The following is a 23017-nucleotide window of genomic DNA, read 5'->3' as shown; positions in this document are numbered from 1 at the left end:
TTCCTGAGTCTATCAACAGTACTTCAGCACTGTTTGGCAAACCCTCTCCTAGGTGGATTCACACTGCAGGTCTCTGGGGTCCTGATCGTCACACTCTTCTAAAGTGCTCTCATTCTAGGATGTTTGGTGACCATTCGAAGGCAAGGTATATTCATTCAAGCCATTAAAATCATCTTCTAATCACTGAAATTACTTTAATTACAGGATGCATGCGCATAGCTAGATAGATAGACAGATAAACTTTATTAAAAGAATAATCAGAAGAATCGCTAATGGTCAGTGCCCCTAGTCCAGGGCTCCGCTGGCTCTTGCCATCTTCTCAGCTCTCTGTATCAGCTTGAGCTGGTCGTCGAGGGCCGAGCTGGACAGCAGTGTCTCCCATTGCTTCCTCGTGTTGTTCGTGTTAGGGTGTTCTCTGTTGTGTAGTGCGCACTCCCACGTAATGTGGTATAGTTCGGCATGCGCAGAAAACACTGCCATCCTGTCAGCGCTTTGCACCAAAAATCGCACGAGAATCCTTTCAAGCATGGAGGAAGGAAAAAGATTAACTGCTGCCATCGTCTGGAGGCACTGCAAAGTGCACTTAACAGTTAAAAAATTCACGAAAGCTGGCACGACTAACCCACATAACCAGCAAGCATAAGCAATCATGCATGTCAGGCGCTTCCCGACATCAGATCAAAGCGAATATTTACGCGTGTCTGGAGAGGCCTAACACATGACCTCAAAGCGTTAAACTATTTGAATTAGTATTAAAAGTTGCCACATTAAAAGTATTTTAAAGGAACCAAAGCTGACTGAGCCAGCAGAGCTCATCTGGTGTGCTGGCCCCGCTGGCAAGAATGGTCGTGGGCCTACTCTCATATGCACGTTGAGAGCTCATGGCATGAATAGAGAGATAGGCTATTCATAAATCCTCTACAAAACGTCACCACAGGTTCGTGTGTGCGCTAACATGGTCATGCATTATCACACATGGATGCAACAGAGCAATGCCAGCTGGGCCGATATCCTGAAGATGAAGTTAACAAAATGCAGGCTATTTATTCCTCGCTACCAATTTCCTCTGGAACCCCTCAGGCACAATACGAGGCATTTTTATGGTCTTGGCGCAGGTGCAGCACTTTGGAGCCATAGCTGTCCTGTCCTGCGGGCTGCAGTTGGTGAACACTGCCCCGCTTGCTCGTCTCACCTAAGTGCCTCACGCAGACACTGAATGCTGGAACACCAAGAAGATTACAAAGCTGAGCTGGACCACCTTACTGTGAGCGGAGGTTTGGCAAGCCAGAAGAGAGAAACTTACAGCAATGTCACCTTGACGTTTCCATACTAGCTCCTTGTAATGTTTCCAGTTTACTCAGGTCTAATTATTTGTCTGATTAATCTAACAACATTCACTCAGGTATAAATAGTTGTTCGTTAGGCAAGGATTACACAGCATTCAAACGGGAACCAAAGAATGAACATAGTGAGTTCTGAAAACAGTTTCTATGCAAGATGCCCCTAACACTAAAAAAAATAGAGCTTGAAATCTGTGATAAATGTACGCAATGTACGCAATGTACGCAATAAATGCACGCAAAATGTTTGACCACCTACACCAGTTTAGTGTTTCTCCTTTTCATTCTCATAATGCCCCTGTAGAAATTGGATAACTCTTTTTGGAGCAGCACTGTGAACTGGCACAAGATTTGCAGTTGTTGCTACACTGCAAGCACTTCGGAATGTGAGACAGAGGATGTCATGCTGGATGTGTCCCTAAAGATGAAACTTTAGTGATTACCCTTTCCTCTCAAACATGTTGTAAAATGCAGATACTGTCCTTGGGCAACTGCCGAGCGAATTAGAGTTAAATTATTGGCATTTAAGCGAGGCTGTTAAATTGTAGTGATTCATGGTACCAGAATTTATATTTAGGATATCAAGATATTAATGAATAAAAATTAACTAAATATGCTAAATTTAAAAGAAATGGAGGTTGCAAATTTCAGATCAGAACTGTGAGCCAACACTGGCTGCAACACATCTTCTGAGTGCAGAAAACCTTGCAAGTATCCCACCCACCCTCAGGGTAGATGGGAAAGCAGAGCACGCGATATACTGAAGAAATTCGGTAACAGCAAGGACACCACATTTGTAGACGCAGCTAGATACAGACACAAGCACGCCTACACAGCAGGGGTGATAAATTACAAGGGAAAATGCACGACAGGCGCTACAGCCAACACGCCACATATAGAAACTGCAGAGGAAATAGATATCGCATTAACTATAGCACAAACACAAGCAGACATAATCGTCAGTGATTCACAGACAGCGATACAAAACTTCGCCAACGGTCGAATCTCCCTACGGGCGCTACGACTACTAAAATTAGGTAATAACCACGACAAAAGTGTCCGTCTCATCTGGACAGCCGCTCACACACTACCCGACGGTAGCAATGAGGTGGCGCATCGCATGGGTCGAGAGCTTATGGACCGAGCCTCAGTTAACCCCTTTCCACCGACTACCAACAAGTGGAAGTGGGAAGATCGAATGACTAGATTTCACGAAACCTCTTTCACAAAATTTCCCAAAATTAAGCAAAAATCAGTCTGTCGAATAACAGCAGTTACAAACCAGATCCTATCTGAGTTCAGCTACCGTGCGCCTAATACACCCAGATTTATACACGACTGACAAGTGCAGACACTGCAACTCTAGAGCCACTCTAGAGCATATCCTATTGGAATGTACGGGTATAATATACAATAACGGTGATGCAGCTTCGAACAGCGACAGCCTCCGCGCGCTGGGAGTCTGCATTGCTCAGCTTGGACCTGCAGCACACACTCTGGGCCGTCCAGCGAGCCAAGGAAGCCGCCAAGGGCCAACAACACTTGGCCGAAACCTAAGCGGGGTCCAGGCCCACCCCATCAAATCGCAAGGCAATCAATAAAGTTATTTGAATGAATGAATGATCCTCACCTGGGCCGAACCTTGCTTTTGGCTTCCTCCTGCTGCTGTTGGATAAGTGCCTCATACTGCCTCAGGGCGGCCTGAAATCACAAACACTGCATTTACCCCTGTCTCAGCCGTTGATCAGGTGCTGAGCAATGAATTCAGCAAAGCATTTTGTAAAGGCACAAGCCATGGCAGACCCTGACTGTATGCACTGAAACTTAGAGCATAAACTTGAGCTCACTAACTGGAACTCAATGGCACAAAATATGCATGCTTAACTATTCTAGTAAAAATTGTAATACATGGTAAAATATCACTTTTACAAGCTTCACAGAAATAAAAGAAAGGATGTTTAGCTGAAACTTCACATACCTAAAACATGTGTACAACATCTTTTTATCAAGAACCAAGACATGCATAAAATGGTCAAGTGCAACCTGAAGCACTTATTGACCATTTGATTACAATCTCAGGGTACTTCCATATGCAACCAAGACAATTAGATAAGTGGACACTCTGCAGATGTTACCATGACAATGTAAGACAAAGGCCACCTACTGGCTCAATAAAATTTGCACTTGAATAAACCCCCCAAAATTCTGCAGATTCAGCAAAATTCTGTTGGAATCTATGAAAAGTAAAAGGGTGTCTATCAAATTCTATACAACTAACACAGATGCATACAATTGTGTTTATTTTCACCCTGTCCAGTGTGAGAATTTGCAAAATGTTGATCTTTATCCTGCATAGTGTTCTATGGACAAGAAGTTTTATAACTTCTTGTCCATCGAACACTATGCATTTTGAAGTTGGATCCTTAATATAATGAATAGGTCAAGGGTTTGACTGGTTAGACTGGAAATAATTGGGCAAGAGAAGGTCATACAAGAAGAAAGGATACACTTGCCAATTTAAATAAAACATATATTGACATTTCGGCGTCCATATCAAACCAGTTGCGGCCGCACCCACCCGCCTTACCCCCTCTCCCCTTTAGAAGACCCCTACCTATATATGCTGTGCTGAGGAAAGCATATGTCGCCTTGAAGAAGACAAGTCCCCTTGTCAAAACGTTGGCTCCCGCTTTTACCTTGTTCTCGTTTTGCTCATCATATTGAATTTCATCTCCCACCTTCCCCGTTTTTCCCTGGAACACTACAGCAAGGCATGCATGGTTCGTTTCTACGACGACATCACCAACATGCGCACAAACCATATATACTCGTGTAATGGCAGCACTTATGTAAAAGCTGCACCCAGAACTTTGTAAAAAAAAATACACCCAAAAAATTTATTTACAAATTACCCGTGAACAGGCTGGACCATTGATTTTTAAGAAGTTATATGTTATATGTTGTGTGGAGTGGAAGTTCCGAAGCTTTTTTTTTTTTTTAGTTGGTGGCAAAACAAGGCAGCCATGCCGAGCGTTCGGCACCTCCAGGTAGCAAAAGCATAGCCTCCGAGATTCAGCAGCTGCTTCCAAGACACTGCCATCGCTGGTCAGTGGCAGGTGACACGCTATGGGAACAGTCAAGGATATCCAGAGCCAATACAAGCGAGTACTGTAGTTCAATAAAGGCAAGTACCACCTAAAACATTTATGAAAAAAAAATGTTGTGTCTTTTTCTCCGTATTGTAATGGCTGCACCCCCAATTTACAGCCCAAATCTCCGAAAAAAACCTGCGGCCAATACACGAGCATATACAACAAATATATACTGCACAAATGTCAAGTGCACCTGGCAACTGAGCAGCGATGTCTGTGCCACCTGGTGTGCCTGGTACGCCTCATCTCGCTCCTGGTTCAAGCGTGCCAGCTCCGCACATTGGCTGCTGGAAAGCTGCACAAGAAGCATCATGTTTAGACCAGTGTTCACGGTCAGCTCAAGCTGTGCACTGATTAGGCTGACCATAGCACAGTTTTTCCACACCTTATTTTAGGCCACACATAGGCAAGAACACAGAGTAAGATAGACAGGAGCACAGACTCAGCTCGTCTGGAAGGGACAGATACTGCTGAATGCCGTTTTACAGTGAATCCACTAGACAGCGCTACGCATGAGGAAAAATAGTGGGGGAGGAAAAGTGCTCTGAAGGAGCAGATGCAGGGCCAGGCCCAGCTCACAACCACCGTCTCTCTGCCATTGCTTTAGCAACGGCGCACGGCCGTGATCCCAGGCCTGCTTGCACATCCAATCTGTCGTCTGCTTGACGCACGCCTCAATGACTGTAGCCCGCACAGCTCTTGCTCCTTGCAATTCGCAAAGATGCTAGCTGATGAGACACGTCTTCCTTTCACAGTACATTTAGTAAAGGGGATTACGTGGATTCGTGCAAGGCACAAGAGCAAGAAACACACTGCAAATAAACAAAATACGAAAATTAAGAAAAAAAGAAAACTAGGAAGAAAACTAGAACAGATGCATTGCGCGACAGTAGAGTCGCCGCTCGTACCTATCTTACTTTGTGGGCAACACATAAGTCCACCACACCACCTCCCAAGCTACCTTTCTGATGCAGAAAAAAAAAAGAGTGCACAAAAACAAGACATTTAAAGCGTGGTGATCTGTATGCAGCTAATAAATTTGCAGTGATGGTACACAGAAATAGTGAAAACAGGGAACTGTTCTGTTGCAATTACAGTTAGACAGTTAGTGCAACCGGTAAGATGCAAATGTCTGGCAGTCAGTATCATGCCATCAAATAAGTAATAGACCTGAGTACATGACTGCCCTTTCTTCCTGACCAGCTCAAAGGAAGAGCACCTGCACAGCACGGCTTCCTTTGCCGATGGCCATCAGTAACATTTGAGCATTACTTACTAAAAGCTTATGTCAGCCCTCACAAATTAGGAAATCCGATAATACAGACTTGCCATCTGGCCACATATTAAATGTATGCATTATTTGATTGCAAACACTTGCAAACTCAGAAGTGATTAGCTGTGCAAGAATTAATACAGTGAAGAACAGTGGCAACCAGAAATCATTCACATTCAGTGATGGATGGCTTGGAACAAGAGTACACATATGTTCATTAACATGAAGCCGGGCGACACCAATATGCGGTGAAGATACAGCAGTGAAGTGCATTGTTTATGGGCAGAAACAAATGAGGAACACTTTGTACAGAACAAATTTGATGTGGGGTGAGCAATATATTCTGGTTTCATTCACACATTGTATGCGGTGTCCAAAACCTGACATCAGTGACATGTTGCCGGCTCCCATAACCACTTATGCCACATGCAGCCAACAAAAGCATGGCCTTCAAGATCCGCATTCGCTATTCAGAAAGGGACATCGTGGATGTGGACGCCACCTATTGTGGGTGGTGTCCCTACACATTCACACTGAGCAAGGAATTTCTCGGAGTAACCATGTGAAACTTCATTGTGTACTCCATGCTTGCAAATGGTTGCTAAACAAAGAAAAATATCTTCAAGGGGAGATACACCTCATAGATACATTTTTGTCAATAATAAGGCTAATCGTATGTAATTTATGTACTAATAGAGTTTAGTGTATTCTCAAATTTTATTTTAGTTTCGGAATCTCCTATGTGGTTATCTTTTGTGCTTTCTGGAAGTGGGAAAAGAAGGGTCTCTCGTGTAAGGTTTGGGCTTCCTACCAAGCCTAAGAGAGTTTTCTAAAGATATCCAGTACTGCTCCTCATAAACAACTGCAAATAAACTCAAAAATTACTTTTCTATGTTTATTATTTAAATAAAACATGTTTTATCTTGTATATGAATCGAGAGATCTTCAATATTTTTTTACTAATGTACACAAGATAAAAGAATGTTTGCTTTAAATAATAAACAGAATGTTTTCTTTAAGAACACAGGAAAGCAATTTCTGAGCTTATTTGCATTTGTTTATAATGTGCAACACTGGATATTCTTAGTTTCATGCATTCTCATGCATATCCATGCGAAACTTGACCAAGATTGAGCCACATTAAGTACAAGAATTTTTGTGCACAAGTTGTAAAAACAGCATCAGGATGAAAAAATAAAGAAAAACAAAGCTGATTGTTTCTAAACATGCTTATTATACACCCGATGAGTTTGCACAAAATTAGGCCAGGATGCAGACCAGTCTTTCTGGAAAATGTATAAAACTTCAAAATTCTCCTGCTGCGTAGGTGGTACCCTCAGCACCGTTGCAAGCTTCCTCCTCTGGTTAGCCTTTCTTTGCTACACTGCGATAAGAAGATGTAGCTTCAAATTCAGATTAAAGCTGCATCTTGTCATGTTCCAGATTCTTTTTGTTCTTCTCTAGTCTTACCTGGCTGCATCAATATGGTAAGTTGGGCCAGTTGGTTAGGATTCATTGTAAGGTTCGTAACAGCGCAATGCATGACACAGACAAAAGGAAGGTAAACACGACGACACGGCACTGACATTGATATTTTATTGAAGATGTGTATAACATATATATATAGGCGCCTGTTCATAAACCATGACATGCACAAGACACAGAGATACCTCTAGGCAACTGTGACCAACTGACGCATAATCAAAAGCGACAAAGGTAATGCAGTTCCTTGTCATGAAGAGCTACAGACGGTTCTCCGATACATGCCTTGTCCCTAATCTTTATGTTGTAAGCCTCAGCGATTTCTCTAGTGAATTGGATTGCATGTTTATAAATGACACTTTTTTTTTTTTAATAGGGCAACAACTGTACGACTTGCAATGCTCCAGGAGACGAAGTGGCGCAAACCCTTGAAGAGATAGCTCATGCTCGAACATTCACACAGTGCTCCGTTTGTCCCACACAGTCTCTACCACAAGATAAAAGAATGGCATATGCAACCTGCTTAACACAAGTGATGTACCCGTTCACATGGTCGACAATGCACTTTCCCTTTGCTTGTGATCTTTCATTATATTATCAAGTAAAGGGCATATGACATGACTTGACAGGAATTTTATTTAACTGAAGGGCATAAGTGACCCATCTTATGTTTCGTAGAAAAACACATTGTTGGTGTACCTTGAACCGACCCTCTTTTAAGCCTGTGCGTCAACTTGTGCACAATTGGTACTACTGCATTTTTTTCTTTTTTCCTCCAATTTAGTTTTACCACCTTGGTCATTTCTACTCTTGATGCCAAGAACCACACTTTCACACACAGATGAAATAATCATTTCGGGGTAACCAGCGTCCAGTAAACGATTTACCTGATCAGAAAAAGCAGCCTGGGACATATGAAGATACGACTTCTTTAATGCAGCATTTAGGATAGTCTTCACTATAGCCCGCTTCACTACCTTAGAATGACTGGATTTATAGTTCGAAATGGGCTTAACCAACCTAGGATCATATTTCCAGCACATATGAATTTTACCAAAGGTTAACCTCAGGTCTAGAAATTGCAGCTGATGATCTTTAAGGACTTGGAAAGTAAAATCAAGGCCCATGCCGTGCTGCCTGAATACGTGCTGCCACCTGCTACCCGCATGGTTAGCTCAGATGGTAGAGCAGCTGCCCCGGAAAGGCGGTTGTCCCGGGTTCGAGTCCCAAACCAGGACGAATTTTTCTTCAAGTGCGAAGCTTTTCTTTCGAGGAAACCATATGGGTTTCCTTTGTAGCAGTTAGCTGCATTTGGGTGGATGTCTCATTTTCCCTTTATTAATTACTTCTCTCCACCTTGCGGGTTTCTGCGGAACTATTACGTCAAATGTAAATTTTTGTCTATGCACAATTACTTTCGTGGCTTGTGCTGCATAGACGAACATAAAAGCGTGGCTGAAGTGGACGACATGGTCGAGAACATCTAACTGGAGCTAGCCATCTTAGAACAAGTCAGGTACCTCGATGCACGTGCGAGAGAGGGCGCACGTATCGACCACTCTCGCTAGCGAAAGACAGTAGCGACGCTACGCGCTTTGCTTAGGCAGCTTGTAAGTAGACCGTGTTTCTCGTTCCACTAGCCCACATGTGGCTAAGCGAACAATGCATGCACATTTGCGTTTCCGCTCCGCTCAGCTGCTGAGCACAACGTAAAAACGTCAAACTAGAACAATATAATGTGTCGCTGCGGGATCAAACAGAGTCTCACACAGCGTCACCGATGCTCGGTGCAATCTTTTTTCGCCGGATCACGGCTTAGAGCAAATGCACACTGTACGAATGGTGCATCGTACGCTCGCAACAATATTTCCGGCACGACAGACCACCACCAACAGTTTGAGAATTCACGGGCAGCCATGCCGTCTGGCTCATGCCATCAGCCCTGAGTGCACACGCAATGGTGGAAACTTGTGTGCATTAGTGGAAACTGTGCACCTTTGAGGGGGAAAATGCCGCTAACTTCTAAAATGGTACCCAACTAAAGTTATAAACTAATGGATCAAATTTAAATGCAAAAGTTTTAATAGAAGCCAATTATGGGGGACATTATGAAAGGCTTTCTCAACATCTAAAAACAATGCATCACCAGGTATATTGAGGCTAATATTGTGACTGACGTCGTTAAGAAATATGGCAAGTAGAGTTTCCAAAGCGGTTTTAAAAATCCGTGCTGAGATAAGTTAAAGAAATTATTTTCTTCTAGGAACATCACGATGTGAGAGAAAAAAATAAGTGTTTCATTAATTTAGAACAAACACAAGTATAGATCTATATAGGTCGACAGGTAAGAGATAAAGAAGGTGAGCCCTTTTTGGGTACTGGGATATTTTGCCTACTTTCCTATCCAGCAGCACCACTCCAGGCGACAGTGACTCAAATATGGTAGAGAGAATGACACTTGTAACAGCACTGGCTTTTTTGAGAACTGGCATTAATTTCATCTGTTCCAGCAGAAGATGCCAGCCTAAAGAAATCAATTAATTTCAGGATACTGTTAAGTACAAGAAGACTATTTGGCATGAAAGCCTGCCGCATTTTTTTACCTGCATCTGCCTTTAAACGTCTCCATAACATGTGCAATCCGCATAGTTTTGAAGCCAGCAAATTCTAGGAGGGAATTGCAACATCTAATCTATGCATGCAATCTGCAGCTCCACTAAAGGATGCGAGTGAGAGGGCGACCCAGAGAGTAGATACTACATGTAAGATGCACGTAGAAGGACTGCATGCTTCAGGCCCCTGGCCTAATCTACTGACCTGCTTGAGTGAATTCAGCTCAGCCAGCGTGGCACACATGTCCTTCTGGTAACCCGCGCAATCAGCACGCAATGTCTGTGACAATTCATGCATGTCACGAAGCTTATCCTTCAGCTTCTTGTTCTCTGTAAGTGGCATAATGCACAAAACACGCAGAGGTTTTCCTTCGGTAAGAAGAAAATCCTACACAGTCAAAGCACACAAAAGTTATATACACGATGCACTCAGCCATTGCACCTAAAACTGGTATGAAAGCAAACGTGTGAAAAATTGCCAAGGCAGTTTGGAAAAAAAAGATGTTTTAGCTTCATAATAACTGCTGCGAGTGCAATAAAAATGCTGGAGCAAAACGGAGAAACGTCAACCTTTGCAAAGCAGGGAAAGAGGTGCACATTGAGGCACCCTGATGCTCACTAGGGTGCCTGAATGCTCTCCTCCTTGCCCCCCCTTCGTGCAGAATGAGGACATGCCTCAAAGGCGCAGTTGCCACCTCGACTGGTTTGGCTCAGCAGTCCCTGCCAATACTGATCCCTGTTAGCACTGTGGCTATGAGCTCGAAAAGAGCTGCAGTCGCTCGGCCAGTCTTTTTCCAGCAACATGCATGGCTGCTGCATGAACCATTTCAGAAATGGTTGGAAGCTGTACCATTTTCCAACACATTCCCCCCAAAAATTACAATGGATCATGAAAATTAATCCTGCCAAGAAGCAGCCCACCAAGTTGTCATCCATATGCATTGTAAATATGGCAACCCCCTTTTCCTTTCAAAAATGTTACTGGGCGATATACTCTTTGCAGTTATGCATATAGTGATATTGTGTCCATTCTGCCGTACTCAAAAAGCTTCATTTGAAGCAATCTGTTGCATTCATTGAACATGCGACTGTAACATCATGTAAGACACACAGGCGTTGACACGTGATTGACAGACGGCTGTGTCCCTGGCCTTGTGCACAGCACTCCTTTATTCTCTTTTCGACACCCTCGTCGCTAACACATTTTCACTTGTTGCCACACCCACCTGCCTTATGCTCTCTACCCTTTAGAAGAACCCCACCTATATATACTGTGGCAAGGAAAGCGTATGTCGCCTTGAAGAAGACAAGTCCACTTGTCGAAACGTTGGCTCCTGCTTTCACCTTGTTCTTGTTTTGCTCATCGTCTTGAATTTCCATCTCCCACCTTCCCTGTGTTTTATCTGTAAATAGCGACTTCTTACACAAATAAAAAACACTCTTTTCATCCCCGAAATGTATGATGAAATGGCGGCACGTACCCTAGGTGGCAACAGGAACTTACACAGCTTTTTACCAGGTGAGAAAGTTCCTACGAAGCGGTTAACTGACTGTGCCACTGCCAACCCTTGTGATTAGACGCGGCAACATGATTTAGCGCACAGTCAACAACAAAATTTTATGGAACACAAGATCTGAGAAAAAGCTGAATACCTGCGCAGCCTCACAACATAGCGTAGTATTCACATTTACAGCCTCTATTAGTGTATGTGAAAAACATTGTGATGTTCCCTTTTAGTGACTACTGTTACAAGCTGCTCAGAAATTGATAGTTTTCTGAGATCCTGAGGTCTGTGAACTTTTGTGGTTGAGTGTACAGCAGGCAGATCAAATCCTGAACATATAAACTGTCAGAGAGGACGGCCATGCATATTAATGCTGCTCTTTATCATGCAAAAGCATTTAGTTATGAAAAACTTGCTGTATACCGGCACACCAGTTGCGCTCTTCGTACGATACGCCATGGGGGACGCTGCAGTAGCTGTCCACCATTCCAGTTGTCCCCACCCAACATGGAGCCAAGGAGACAGAAAGCATGCAGGCTCCTAATACTCACAGAAAACTCTGAGGCTAACAATGTGCCCCTCAAGTGGTGACTGAAGGTCAATAACATGTAAAACATGTGCAAGAGAGACCTGAGCTTACAAGTTAGTACTTTCACATGCAGCTTCAGCCTGCATGTATATTACTCTCCTATTTACACCATGTCAACCCACATGACATGTCCCTTCTTACACCAATCCAGCAGCAAAGTCCATGCAATGATGATACCAAATGATAAGTTTATACACCATATTGCAACACCCAAACAGTGTCGCCACTCCTTTCTTTATCTATCTGTACTAGCAAGCAGCCTAGCACTGCCAAGTCAGTGTTGATCAGTCCTGTGCGCTTCCCTCTTGTTTGCTTACATCCCTTTTTTCAAGAGAAGCAAAATTAATGTTCAACTCTCCCCCAGTCCTATATATACTCATCCTTGATGTGATATTTGTATTCCAAAACACTGCAGCCCTGAAATCTAGGTTCTGCAAGTAGCAAAGTTGCATGATTACTGCATTCTTTTCCTAGCATGACATCACTGGCAAAAATCTCTACTGCAGCTGCTTTCTCAGGTAAATCTCAATTTGAACAAATAGCTTAAGACAGCAAGCAAAAGCGATGCAGGGCTTCAGTATCATGTTGAACAGCTAGGGATCCCATACAGGCCATCGTGCCTAAAATCAACCTTGAAACTTGATGCTCAGCAGCAAAATATCACAAATGCTGAACAATGAGCACTAACTACCAAGGATTTTACACTTTCATCAGAAGCATCCATTCCAAACGATTACACATACCCTGATCAAGCTGCAGGAACCTGCCAATCTGGAGGCTGCGAGAATAGCAGACGACATCAGCGCTCTGTGGTTCTCAAAGGTCGGCCTTGCACTTACCTTGTTTCAGCAAGCTTTCTCTTCAATACTATGTGTTTCTGTTGTGGGAAGAGAACAGAGCGAACATAAAGTGACAGTTCAGCATTAAATGCGACAAGTCAAGGCACTTCATTTCTGCAGCTGACTTGTCAAGGTTGGGGGCCACCTGTGAAATTAATTGGCGATTGCGATTCCTGTAATACCTGAGAAACACCCACCCACTTCAGCAATGCCTTATGATAAAATTACAGCTCAAAAGTAAACAAGCAGCATTACTGAAATTTCAATGATTAATTCAATCGCAGGGAGCAGATCCAAACCTGAAAAGCCGCATCATGCACAAATCCCAGATAGTGTAGCAGGTGTGGATATATTAAAATGCAATCAATGTTTTATGCTTACTTCATTCTCAGTCACCATTAATGCCACCTGAGCATATTACTGTCATGGAACTGCAGAGCTAATGAGTGCTGCTAAATACACCTTTTAGCATAGCAGCCATGTTCATAAGCCTTATAGGTAACTTCCCCGGGCTTCTAAAAAAAGAAGCTTTTTTATTTACTATTTTAACTAAATGTAATGCATATGCAGTTTGTCTTTAAGGGGAAGTTTTTCACAGGGCCAACTTTGACGTCGCCTGTTCAAACACATGTAAAATGCCGAAGTGCTATTATAAGACAGCCTCTAGACCAACCTGAATGAATTTCTTTTTTTTTGTATTTAAGAGATAGTTATATACTGGTGAAATTTTGATTTATTGCTTAGAAATTTTTTACAGAAATTGCCGAAAATCTTTTTAAAAAATGGAAGTGTGCAATTTACAAATCGTAACTTGGCACCAAAAACAGACATTGCAGTTCTGTAAACTATATAAACAATATATCAATTTACAGCTTACATGCATACTGAGCCCTATGTCGTTTAACCTCACGCTGATTGGCCTCCTTGATCACTTTGCAAACACAGTTATATTATCACCGTACGCAGTCGACATATGCGTTTGGACATCCGGTATGACACACTTACAGCTGCACGCAAGGCTCCAAAAAGCTGCCACTCAGACTACACTCCACCTCTGCCTTCAAGTCCTGGAGATCTCATCGGATAAATGTTGTCATGAGCCAATAAAGGAAGAAAGAAAGAAAAAGAAAAAGCAGAAGTTAAGAAGAAAACAAGACACGAGGAGTCGGTGGCAGAAATAAAGAAAAAAGAAGATAGAAAATAAGAGCATACGAATAAAAAGAATACACTATGAAAGCAGAAGAAGCATAAAAGTGCACGCGCAGCTAGGTGGCCAATGGGAGAAGGGACACGTAGCCGAAGAGAGCGGCTCGGCTACACTCTGGGACAAAGGCGAGGAGAAAGGGCTGGAGGCCGAACAGGACGGGTGGATCACAGAGACGGCGGCAACCCAGTGGAAGCAGTTCTTCAGCTGCCGCGGTCATGACCCGCGAACTGAGTGGACCTCCCACCGGAAGCCGCAGCTACAGGCTGATGGCGCTGCTTCCCGGATTCCCTGCGGCTACGATCCGCAGCTTGTGGAGTTGACCGGGCGATCCAGACACCTAAGTCACTCCACCCTCCAGGCCAACCGTGGGCCGAACGTCGGACACAGTGACATCAAGTCTGCGACGCATCGGCGGGCCCAATGAAGTGTCGTCGGGAGCAGCGACGATGAGGTGACGTGGCCACGTCGATAGACTTTATGTAAATATTTGCAAGTTCATAATATGTCGTATGCGAGGACTTAAGACAATATTTTCGATTAACTAGCTCTGTATATGGTTTGTCGTATGTTAGGGTTTTGCCATCGGGTTGGCAACGAGTGCTTTCTGGACATAAGTATGTTTCTTATGCTCATGCCCCATAAAGGCTCTTCCTAACTCAAACATTCTTTGTGTCATGTTTACCACCTTGAGACCATGACAAATGTGCAGTTGTGGCATCTACATGCAAGCCCATGATGCACTACAGTGTATTAATCAATGGCAAGATGATACCACTTGTACGGTCTTACAAATCTTGGGTGTCACAATTGACAAGAGATATCTCATGGAACCCTCATGTATTGTACATGAAGAAGTGGTTGACAGGCATCTGTCACCTTCTCAAGTTCTTCACTGAAAAGACCTGAGGAATGTCCACAAGCGCTTTGCTGCAACTATATAGGGTACTTTTTCTTCTCAGCTTCTACTCAGCTTTTTATGGTACAGCTTGCCAGCATTGAATAATGCAAGTAAAACAAGCCTACATACTATTCAAAGCGTTCAGGCTGAGACACTAAGAATTAGTCTAGGTCTTCCTCGAAGTGCGTCAACGGCGGCAACTACTGCAACTGCCAGAGACTACCTCATCAAGACCCCCATCACAGCTGAAGCACTAAGAGTGCACATAAGGCACCTTGCCCGCAATCATTGCCACCATCTGGCCTCTCTATCTGCGGAAAGACCACGTGCCTCGTTCTGCCGAACGGTGTCCTCGCATCGTGAGGCTACACCATCTTGCTTCACTCGTGCCTCAAGACCTTTGATTCCTCCTTGGTGCCTCATTCAACCAAAGATCAACCTGACAATACCTGGCGTCCAGAAAAAAAGCAGATGTGTCATTGTCAGCTCTTAAACAGCTTACCTTACTTCTATTAAATGAGAAGTACCGATATTACACTTACTATACGCCAACAGCTCCATCCTGCCAAAGAGCTCTACCGCAGCTGTTGTCATTCCAGCAAAAGCCACCACTATAAAGTTGGAAACATCTCACTTGACGGCGTCAACGGCAGCAGAACTCGCAGCGCTTCGAGTTGCACTACAATTTATTAATGAAGAACCAACTAACACATAAATGGTTGATTTTCTGTGGCTAGAAGATGGCAGTACAGTGTTTATTGTCAGCCTTATGGCATGGTCCACATGAGCAGTTGGTATTTGAAATCACAGAGGTCATACTCCACTTGACTGAGAACGAGCTTGAAATAACTTTTCAGTGATTACCAAGTCACTGTGTTGCTATCAGCAATGAACATGCCGATCAAGCTGCTCATTCAGCTCATGCAGAAGACAACCGCCTATTGATCCCGCTGTCTAGGACAAATGGTGCAAGGATGCTCCGCCTACTTGCACACCAATGCACTACGTCAGAGTGGAATGAATCCCATTTTATGCAAGCTCGTTTATACACCCTGGATCCAACCTTAAGCCTCCAACTTCCACCAAGACCTCACCAAAGAGACGCGACCCTTTTATGTAGGCTATGGTTGGGCATCGCGTTTACCAATGTCTAGGCGTTCCGCATAGGGATGGCCGACACCGCAGTATGCGACAATGGCAGCAACGCGGAAACAATTTGTCATGTTCTTTGCCGATTCCCGTAGTGAGACAATTGCTTTCCATTATGCTGAACCAGTTGGATGTCGGAAGAAAGAATTCTGAAACATCGACGCGGCTTAACATCACATCAGAAGGCCATGCAAGCACTACTATACTTCTTGAGATCAACCCACCTGTGTGAACGCCTGTGATTGGAATGCCTTCTCTGTTATTTTCTTTTTCTTTCTTTTCTATTTTTTTGTTCATTTTCTTTAAGAACCCTTTTCTCGCTCTTTGTCATCTTTACAATCCCTACTACACCCCCCCCCCCCCCCAAAGTGCAAGGTAGCAAACCAGAAACTCGCCTCTGGTACCCCTCCCTGTAATCCCCCCCCCCCTCCTCTCTCTCTCTCTCTCTCTCTCTCTCTCTCTCTCTCTCTCTCTCTCCAGCTTGCAAGAATTTGCTGTAACGTTTACAAGAGTTATGCAAAAGTTCCATTCATATACTAGTGGTATATTTTAGAGCAGTGTATAATACATCAATTTTGTCCGCTTTTGATATATAATATTATGTGCCGAACATAGAATTGACACATTATTTTCCATTGCCAAGTTACATGGCTATAAACTTGAGAGCTTCCTTTTTCTCCCCTGCCCCCCCCCCCCCCCGCCTCTCTTGTTTTCTACAATTTTTATAAAACCATCTATGGCCTAAATAAAAACCCTGCTTGCTGCATGCAGCCACTACATTTCAAACTTTTCCTTTAAGTACAACAAACCTCATCAAATTTGGTGCAGTGGTTGCAGAGAAAAACGATTTCTCCATTCTTATCTATTTAGACAGGAGCCCCCAAGTTAAAGTTTCCACTTAACCTTAGACTTAAATAATGAGATTTGTTTTCAAGAATAGATGCAAGCATGAAGTCATAATAGTTTGCACACAAAATACTGTTGAAATGTAGACTGTGAAATAAAAGGAATTAGGTCCTGTACATTTATTTTGAGTACACTAATATGACAACTGTCCATAGAGTGTCACACGTCACATGCAACTCTGCTCGTTCAACGACCTAGTGAAGTTTTGCCTCTGGACAACGGAAACATATGCACATTGCACACTTTACATTTGCTCCCACTTTTCATATATACCAACTGGTAAAACCTACAGTACAGGTACTGCAACAATGAACTCACTATTCGCAAGGTCCAACACATGCCAAACAAATAAAGATATTCTGTTCACGGAGAAAAACAGGCAAGTTAGTGTTCAATTAGGGTAGATTATTTATGCAAGGAAGTAACAGACAGGACACGCTGCTTTTTTGACCTGTCCCAGTTAGCTAAGAGCTGGTTAAGGCACTGTTAAGGCACCTTGACTTTCACAGTTACTATGTTAGGAGAGCATTGACAGTAAACTTGTTGCTTTTGACTTATATGTTTTAATGAGTTGATCCATGTCAAATAATCACAGAATGAAACTATAGTAGGATACAATTTTAAAAAACAGCAGTTGGCAACCAAGGCACAAGGACCGCACAGGGTTGTTACTCTGCCAGCCAATCACAGAAGCACACAAAATCATCGTAATGTGACCATTTAAAAATGGCGTCGTACTAGATACCTCCTGAGCGTGTGTTGTTCTTGAAGAGTCTTTTCATTGACGGAAGCTATGAGGTGTGCAACAGACACGGACAAAGTGGATGGAGTCTGAGCAGTTCACTCTTCCAAGTTCCCACAGTACAGTTCATTTCACTGCTGACACTGTTTTACTTGTGAAACTTCCCAGCCAACTAGAGTGAAACTTGACAATAAATAGTTGCAGTGAAGCAAGCATTTTATTTTCATTCAATAAAGAATTAGGCTTTCACCATTCTGCTATAACAGACTAGTGAAAACATAAAATTACGCACTTATAATATTATTTTTGTGGTTACCGCCCTATTTAGGTAACAGGGAAAGTTTGAAGTACTAACTAGTCGCAGCCTTGCGGAGGACCAGTGACTGGCAGTTATGAGGGCATGGGCGGGGCTTCACTGCAGACTTAAGTTGTAACCAACAAGAGTGCCAAAGCACATAGCTAGCTGAGCGCCATTACCACTTGCAGCTGATCAGTCACTTGATCCTGCAAGCTCACAAACTAGCAACATTCAAGGCAGCACATTAGTTGCAGAATTCAACTGCTAGATACGCACACTGTACTCATCTTCAGAATCATGGTCATTCTTATTGTCAAGTGAGGCTGACAATTTGTACAAGTTGCAATCGCTGCCATTATGGATAACGCAAACTGTTTTCAATTTGAACCCCTGCCGAGCAGCAAGTCAGAAATTGACAGCCCTGCAAGCAACATTGAAAGTGAACATCAAAATTTGCCCATTGGCCACCCTCAGTGGTAAGTCAAGTACAGGTGATGTTAGCTGACATCGTGATTGATATGTTACTTTGCCATTTGTTGACACTATATGAGCACTACTTGTACACCAGTTGTATATTATGCAAAATGACTTCTGGGTTGGCCATGTAGACTTCTACATTGTATATTGGGCTTCAGATTGCATTTTCTTTTTTCCTGTCTTGCTGTAACAAAGTTTTGTAGAACTTACTGCTTGATTTTCTTTGGCTATTGTGTACCCCTATGTAATGCACTCTAAAGAGTACCTGCATAATAAAAAAAGTCATTCAACACAACTTTCCAAAATGCCATATTTGGCATTGTGATCTTTTGTCTTCGCAGTACCTGTTGTTATCGTAGGCAACATGTGCAAAGAAATCATTGTGCCTAGTGCCATCTGTGTCATTTCTGTTTCTCTGTTTATCTTTTCAGCAATAAACATGCATTCCTTTACCAAAATGTATGAATCAATAATCTGTAGTCTTACTTTCAATTTCTACTAGTGCTAAAAAAGCAGGCAGCTATTATGCACCCCTATCCTACAGAAAGAATCACAGGCGCACACATATTCATGGAAACATTAATGCCCAGATTTTCGCATGTGTCGCTGTGACATAAAATGAGGCGAGAAAACTCAGCTACTTTTCCCTGGTGTCCACTCATTCCAACTACTATTGTGAACGAAAGTGACCCACTGTTGTCAGGGCCCTGTGTGGGGAAACTACCTAATCAAACAATATGGCTGCTGCAATGCGGTCTCGAAGAACACTGGGGCACCATGCACTGAAGCCACCACCATTCTCAGAGTTATTTATTTTAATCTCGGGGTAAAATAAATAACTGTGCATTGGCCACCATGATGCTGGCGCACATTGGAGAGTGAAGAAGCATCTCCACACAAGCATCTCAATCTATGGCATACACAGAGAGCTTATAGATATTCTTGGTGAGCTCAAGAAGCCACAGAACACATCGTACTGATGACAATGTCTCGAGGTGCTCCAGTTTAGAAACAGCCACTCGCACTTTAAAATTATAATAAAATATGTTCAAAGGCAATGTTTGCCATTATTACTCAGTCAGAGGTGTGTATTCAGCGGAATCAAACAGCACAAAAATAAGATGGAAAATTTGTGTCAGTGCTCCTTAACAGAAAGAATTTAAATATACATGTGAAACATCAAAATCCTATTACCAGCAACTACCTAAGCAAGTGCGATAAAACTTCCCATATTTAATAGAAAAGGTCAGATACTTTTCGTTGGGCTAAAAGTGGTCATTGAGACTAAGAACTTTGCAGAAATTAATAAAAGTTAGAAAATGTATTTGAAAATATCGAAGCATGAAGCTTTCAACTCAACTGTGCAATAGAAACGAATGTCACTATTCTGTCAGCCCCACTTGATGGAGCATTTCAAGCAGATGAGATCAACACATTAATGCAGAGTTTACACACAAATGTCACCCTGAATGTGCAAGTTCTGCATAAGTACTATTCAAAACTAGTGAACACCACAGGCTGTCTTTTTTAGCATACTAATTACTTCCGCTTTAGGCACTCTAGTCAGGTGTAGTGTAGTGGGGATGAAGCAATGCGCGCAGCAGTAAGATACTGTCTGGACGGCAGGTGCGAGCGCAGATCACGAGCAGTTGACACCAACTGACACTGTCTTTGCTGTGCCCATCGTGCGGTCCTTCCGCCTGCCGTCCAACCTTAATAAACCCCCTTTCAAAGTGGTGGATGTGCGGGGTATTCAAACCTGGAAATCGGAAGTCGAACGTTACCAACTGCCCCAACAATGCCCGACAAAACCACATGGCAGGTCGTCGCTTAATCCCCGCAGGTTTTCGTAACCAGTGTGCTGCACCAGCACGGCCCTCGCTTCTTTAGTGGAACAGATGACCACGATGTGGAAGATTGGTTGGCAACAGTCAAAAAGATGAGCGGCCACAATAAGTGGGACGACCCATCAAACTACAGAATGTCACGTTTTATCTCAAAAACTTCGCAAGCCTGAGGTAGCACTACCATGAGTTCGACTTCAATACATGGAGTGTGTTCAAGAAGTGCTTCGCAGACGTGTGCAGCAGCAAGGCGAAAATTTTACTAGCTACATAGAAGACGTGATGGACTTATGTAAGCCCCTGAATCCTCCCATGACCAAGCAAGAGAAGGTTAAACACATCCTGAAAGGTATTGACAATGATGACTTTCATATGTTGCTAACCAAGGGCCCACACAACATTCTTGACTTTACGACCTTGTGCCAGAGCTTTCATGAGCTACGTAAACAATGTGTCTTAGTTCGGCAGCCGACAACAACAGACGATTCCCTCACCACCTTAACCATAGGTAGTGACCACAATATGCTACTGTTGCAAATCAAAGAATATGTGCATGAGAAAGTGGCACTGCAGCTCTCGTGTTTGTCGAATTTGCTGACTCCAGAAGTACCTACGCAATGTCGCCAGGTTAAGCTCAGGCACAACACTCCCGCTCTACGGGCGTATTGTGGTAGAGTCAGTGGAGCTGTCCTGGGCTTCAAATCACCAACTCACTGACAGCACATCGCGCTCCGCACACTTTGTACATGGCCGCCGACCATATATGCAAGCATCATGGCTTTCACTCAACCATTTGAACACCGGAACCACCCCTGTGCATTCTGCACATGCGTGGAATTATGTTAAAAAGCTATGCCCGAGCAACGTGCTATTTAGTGTGCCCGGCAGCAAGCTAGCGATGGCCCGTGCTAACATTCCACGCTTCTTCCTGGTGCAGGTAACGAACTCTTATTGCGTTTACGCAAAGCCTAGTAGCTACTGTGCAGTCTTAGTGCTGCCGGGCCCATAGCACTTTTGTTCCATTGTGTTTGATTGTGCGCATGTGCTGTTAAAGCTTCTCATGTTACCTGGTGATATCGAAGCTAACCCCAGCCTCGACAAAGAGATTCTTAATGTTTTGAATTGCTATCTGGGCAGACGGTAATGCTAGAACAACTAAAGTCTATTGAAAAAAAACTAGTTGATCATGATAAAATGTTCAGTGAAATTAAAGCACAGTTAGACGAAATCGAGACAGCCTGTGCTGGTATCGATGACATGCAGAAAGTATTGGGCAAACTTCATGAGATAAGCACCGAAAATACGGCACAGATAGGTGTACTGTCTGCCCAGATAAACGATGCTGAAAATAGATCCAGAAGAAATGATCTTGTTTTCTACAGCATCGAAGATAAACGAAAAGAATCATGGTCTGATTCTGAGAAAATCATTATTGCACATTGTAAACAATATTTAGATGTACAAATAGAACCGCGTGATATTGAGCATGCACATCGCATTGGGTCTTTCCACACTGGAAAGTGCAGGCCTATAATTGGGAGGTTCGCTCACTTTAAAAGCAAAGACCATGTCCTTTTTCGGCTCGGAAGTTCAAAGATACGAGCTGTGCCGTTGCACAAGATCTCACCGCAAACACACGGCTTGCCCAGAAATGCCTCATCGAGTTTGGAAAGGCCCGTAAATTGCGGTACAAGTTGCGACATGAAAAGCTTATTGCAGGTGAAAAAACATGTTGCTTCGACCAGACTCCTAGCCAGGTCATTGAGGAACACCTTTAGCCATCATTGAGACCAAATTGTCAGCCTTTATCATTCCTGCTCGCTAACATTCGAGGTGTTGTTCCCAAGCGTGATACACTGTGCAGTCTGATAGGCTCACCTTCTTGCGATGTCTTACTACTAACAGAAACATGGATTAACACATCAATCGATGATACTGAAATTCTCCCTTACCTCTCGCATTTTGACATTTTCCGGAATGATAGACCCGATAACTCACACAGTGGGGGTGTATTAATCGCCACTAAGCGGAACCTACATTGTTCACTTGTAAACCTCCCTTCACAAATGGAAATGATTCGGATTCGATGCATTGCTACACACCCGCACATTCTGATTGGTATTTGCTATCAATCCCCTAGTGCCGACAGTTCTTTAGCGCCTTCACTTCATGAAGCCTTAAATATGTTAACAAAAACATATCCTAACAGTGCTGTCCTTCTGTTTGGTGATTTTAATTTTCCAACTATTGATTGGCCCGATCCTGCCTCTACATTATCAAAAAGCAGCCCCACTAGCGATTTCTTAAACACGTGTATAACATTCGGCTTAACGCAGCTCGTCACTGACTCAACACGTGTTACTGCTCACTTGTCCAATGTTTCAGATCTTGTATTAACAACTCACCCTAATAACTTTACCCCTGTCACCTTATTGCCCAGTTTGAGCGACCACCTGACAGTACATATTTCGTTTCATTGCAACGTACTAGAGAAACAAAAAAATCGAAAAACACTTACACTCTATGATAAAGGGGACTATGTCAGCATGAACCGAGAATCATCTGAGTACTTCGATACGTTCGTCGCTAACTTTCCACTAAATTATCTCTGGCTGCTTTTCAAAGCAGAGATGCATCGCCTTATACGTCTTTACATCCCCACCATGACAATAACAGAAAGAACATCACCATGGTTTAATGTATC

General features: G+C 43.2%; 1 protein-coding gene and 1 long non-coding RNA gene across 10 annotated transcripts in view; one reads left to right on the top strand and one right to left on the bottom strand.

The window, feature by feature from the left end:
- The window catches only part of LOC139054485 (uncharacterized), a 119655-nt gene extending 118328 nt beyond the window's left edge, over positions 1–1327 (top strand). The window contains exon 4 of the long non-coding RNA XR_011511281.1: positions 1116–1327. This is a non-coding gene — a long non-coding RNA (uncharacterized lncRNA). The remainder of the gene's footprint in view (positions 1–1115) is intronic.
- Positions 1–23017, bottom strand: part of LOC135907227 (mediator of DNA damage checkpoint protein 1-like) — a 154502-nt gene that overhangs the window by 96384 nt on the left and 35101 nt on the right. For 8 of the 9 annotated variants that reach the window (XM_070531498.1, XM_070531500.1, XM_070531497.1 and 5 more), the window contains 5 exons: positions 12793–12830; positions 12697–12731; positions 10065–10189; positions 4686–4787; positions 2971–3041 (listed from right to left, as the gene is read on the bottom strand). In XM_070531498.1, coding sequence (XP_070387599.1) covers positions 2971–3041; positions 4686–4787; positions 10065–10189; positions 12697–12731; positions 12793–12830 — 371 coding nt within the window. Of the gene's footprint in view, positions 1–2970; positions 3042–4685; positions 4788–10064; positions 10190–12696; positions 12732–12792; positions 12831–13797; positions 13860–23017 lie in introns of all 9 variants that reach the window. The other variant, XM_070531502.1, reaches the window with a different exon arrangement.

This window comes from Dermacentor albipictus, chromosome 1, assembly GCF_038994185.2.
Source record: "Dermacentor albipictus isolate Rhodes 1998 colony chromosome 1, USDA_Dalb.pri_finalv2, whole genome shotgun sequence".
Lineage (NCBI taxonomy): Eukaryota > Metazoa > Arthropoda > Arachnida > Ixodida > Ixodidae > Dermacentor > Dermacentor albipictus.
The sequence above is the reverse complement of the archived record's forward strand: the minus strand, read 5'-3'. Positions and strand labels throughout refer to the sequence as shown.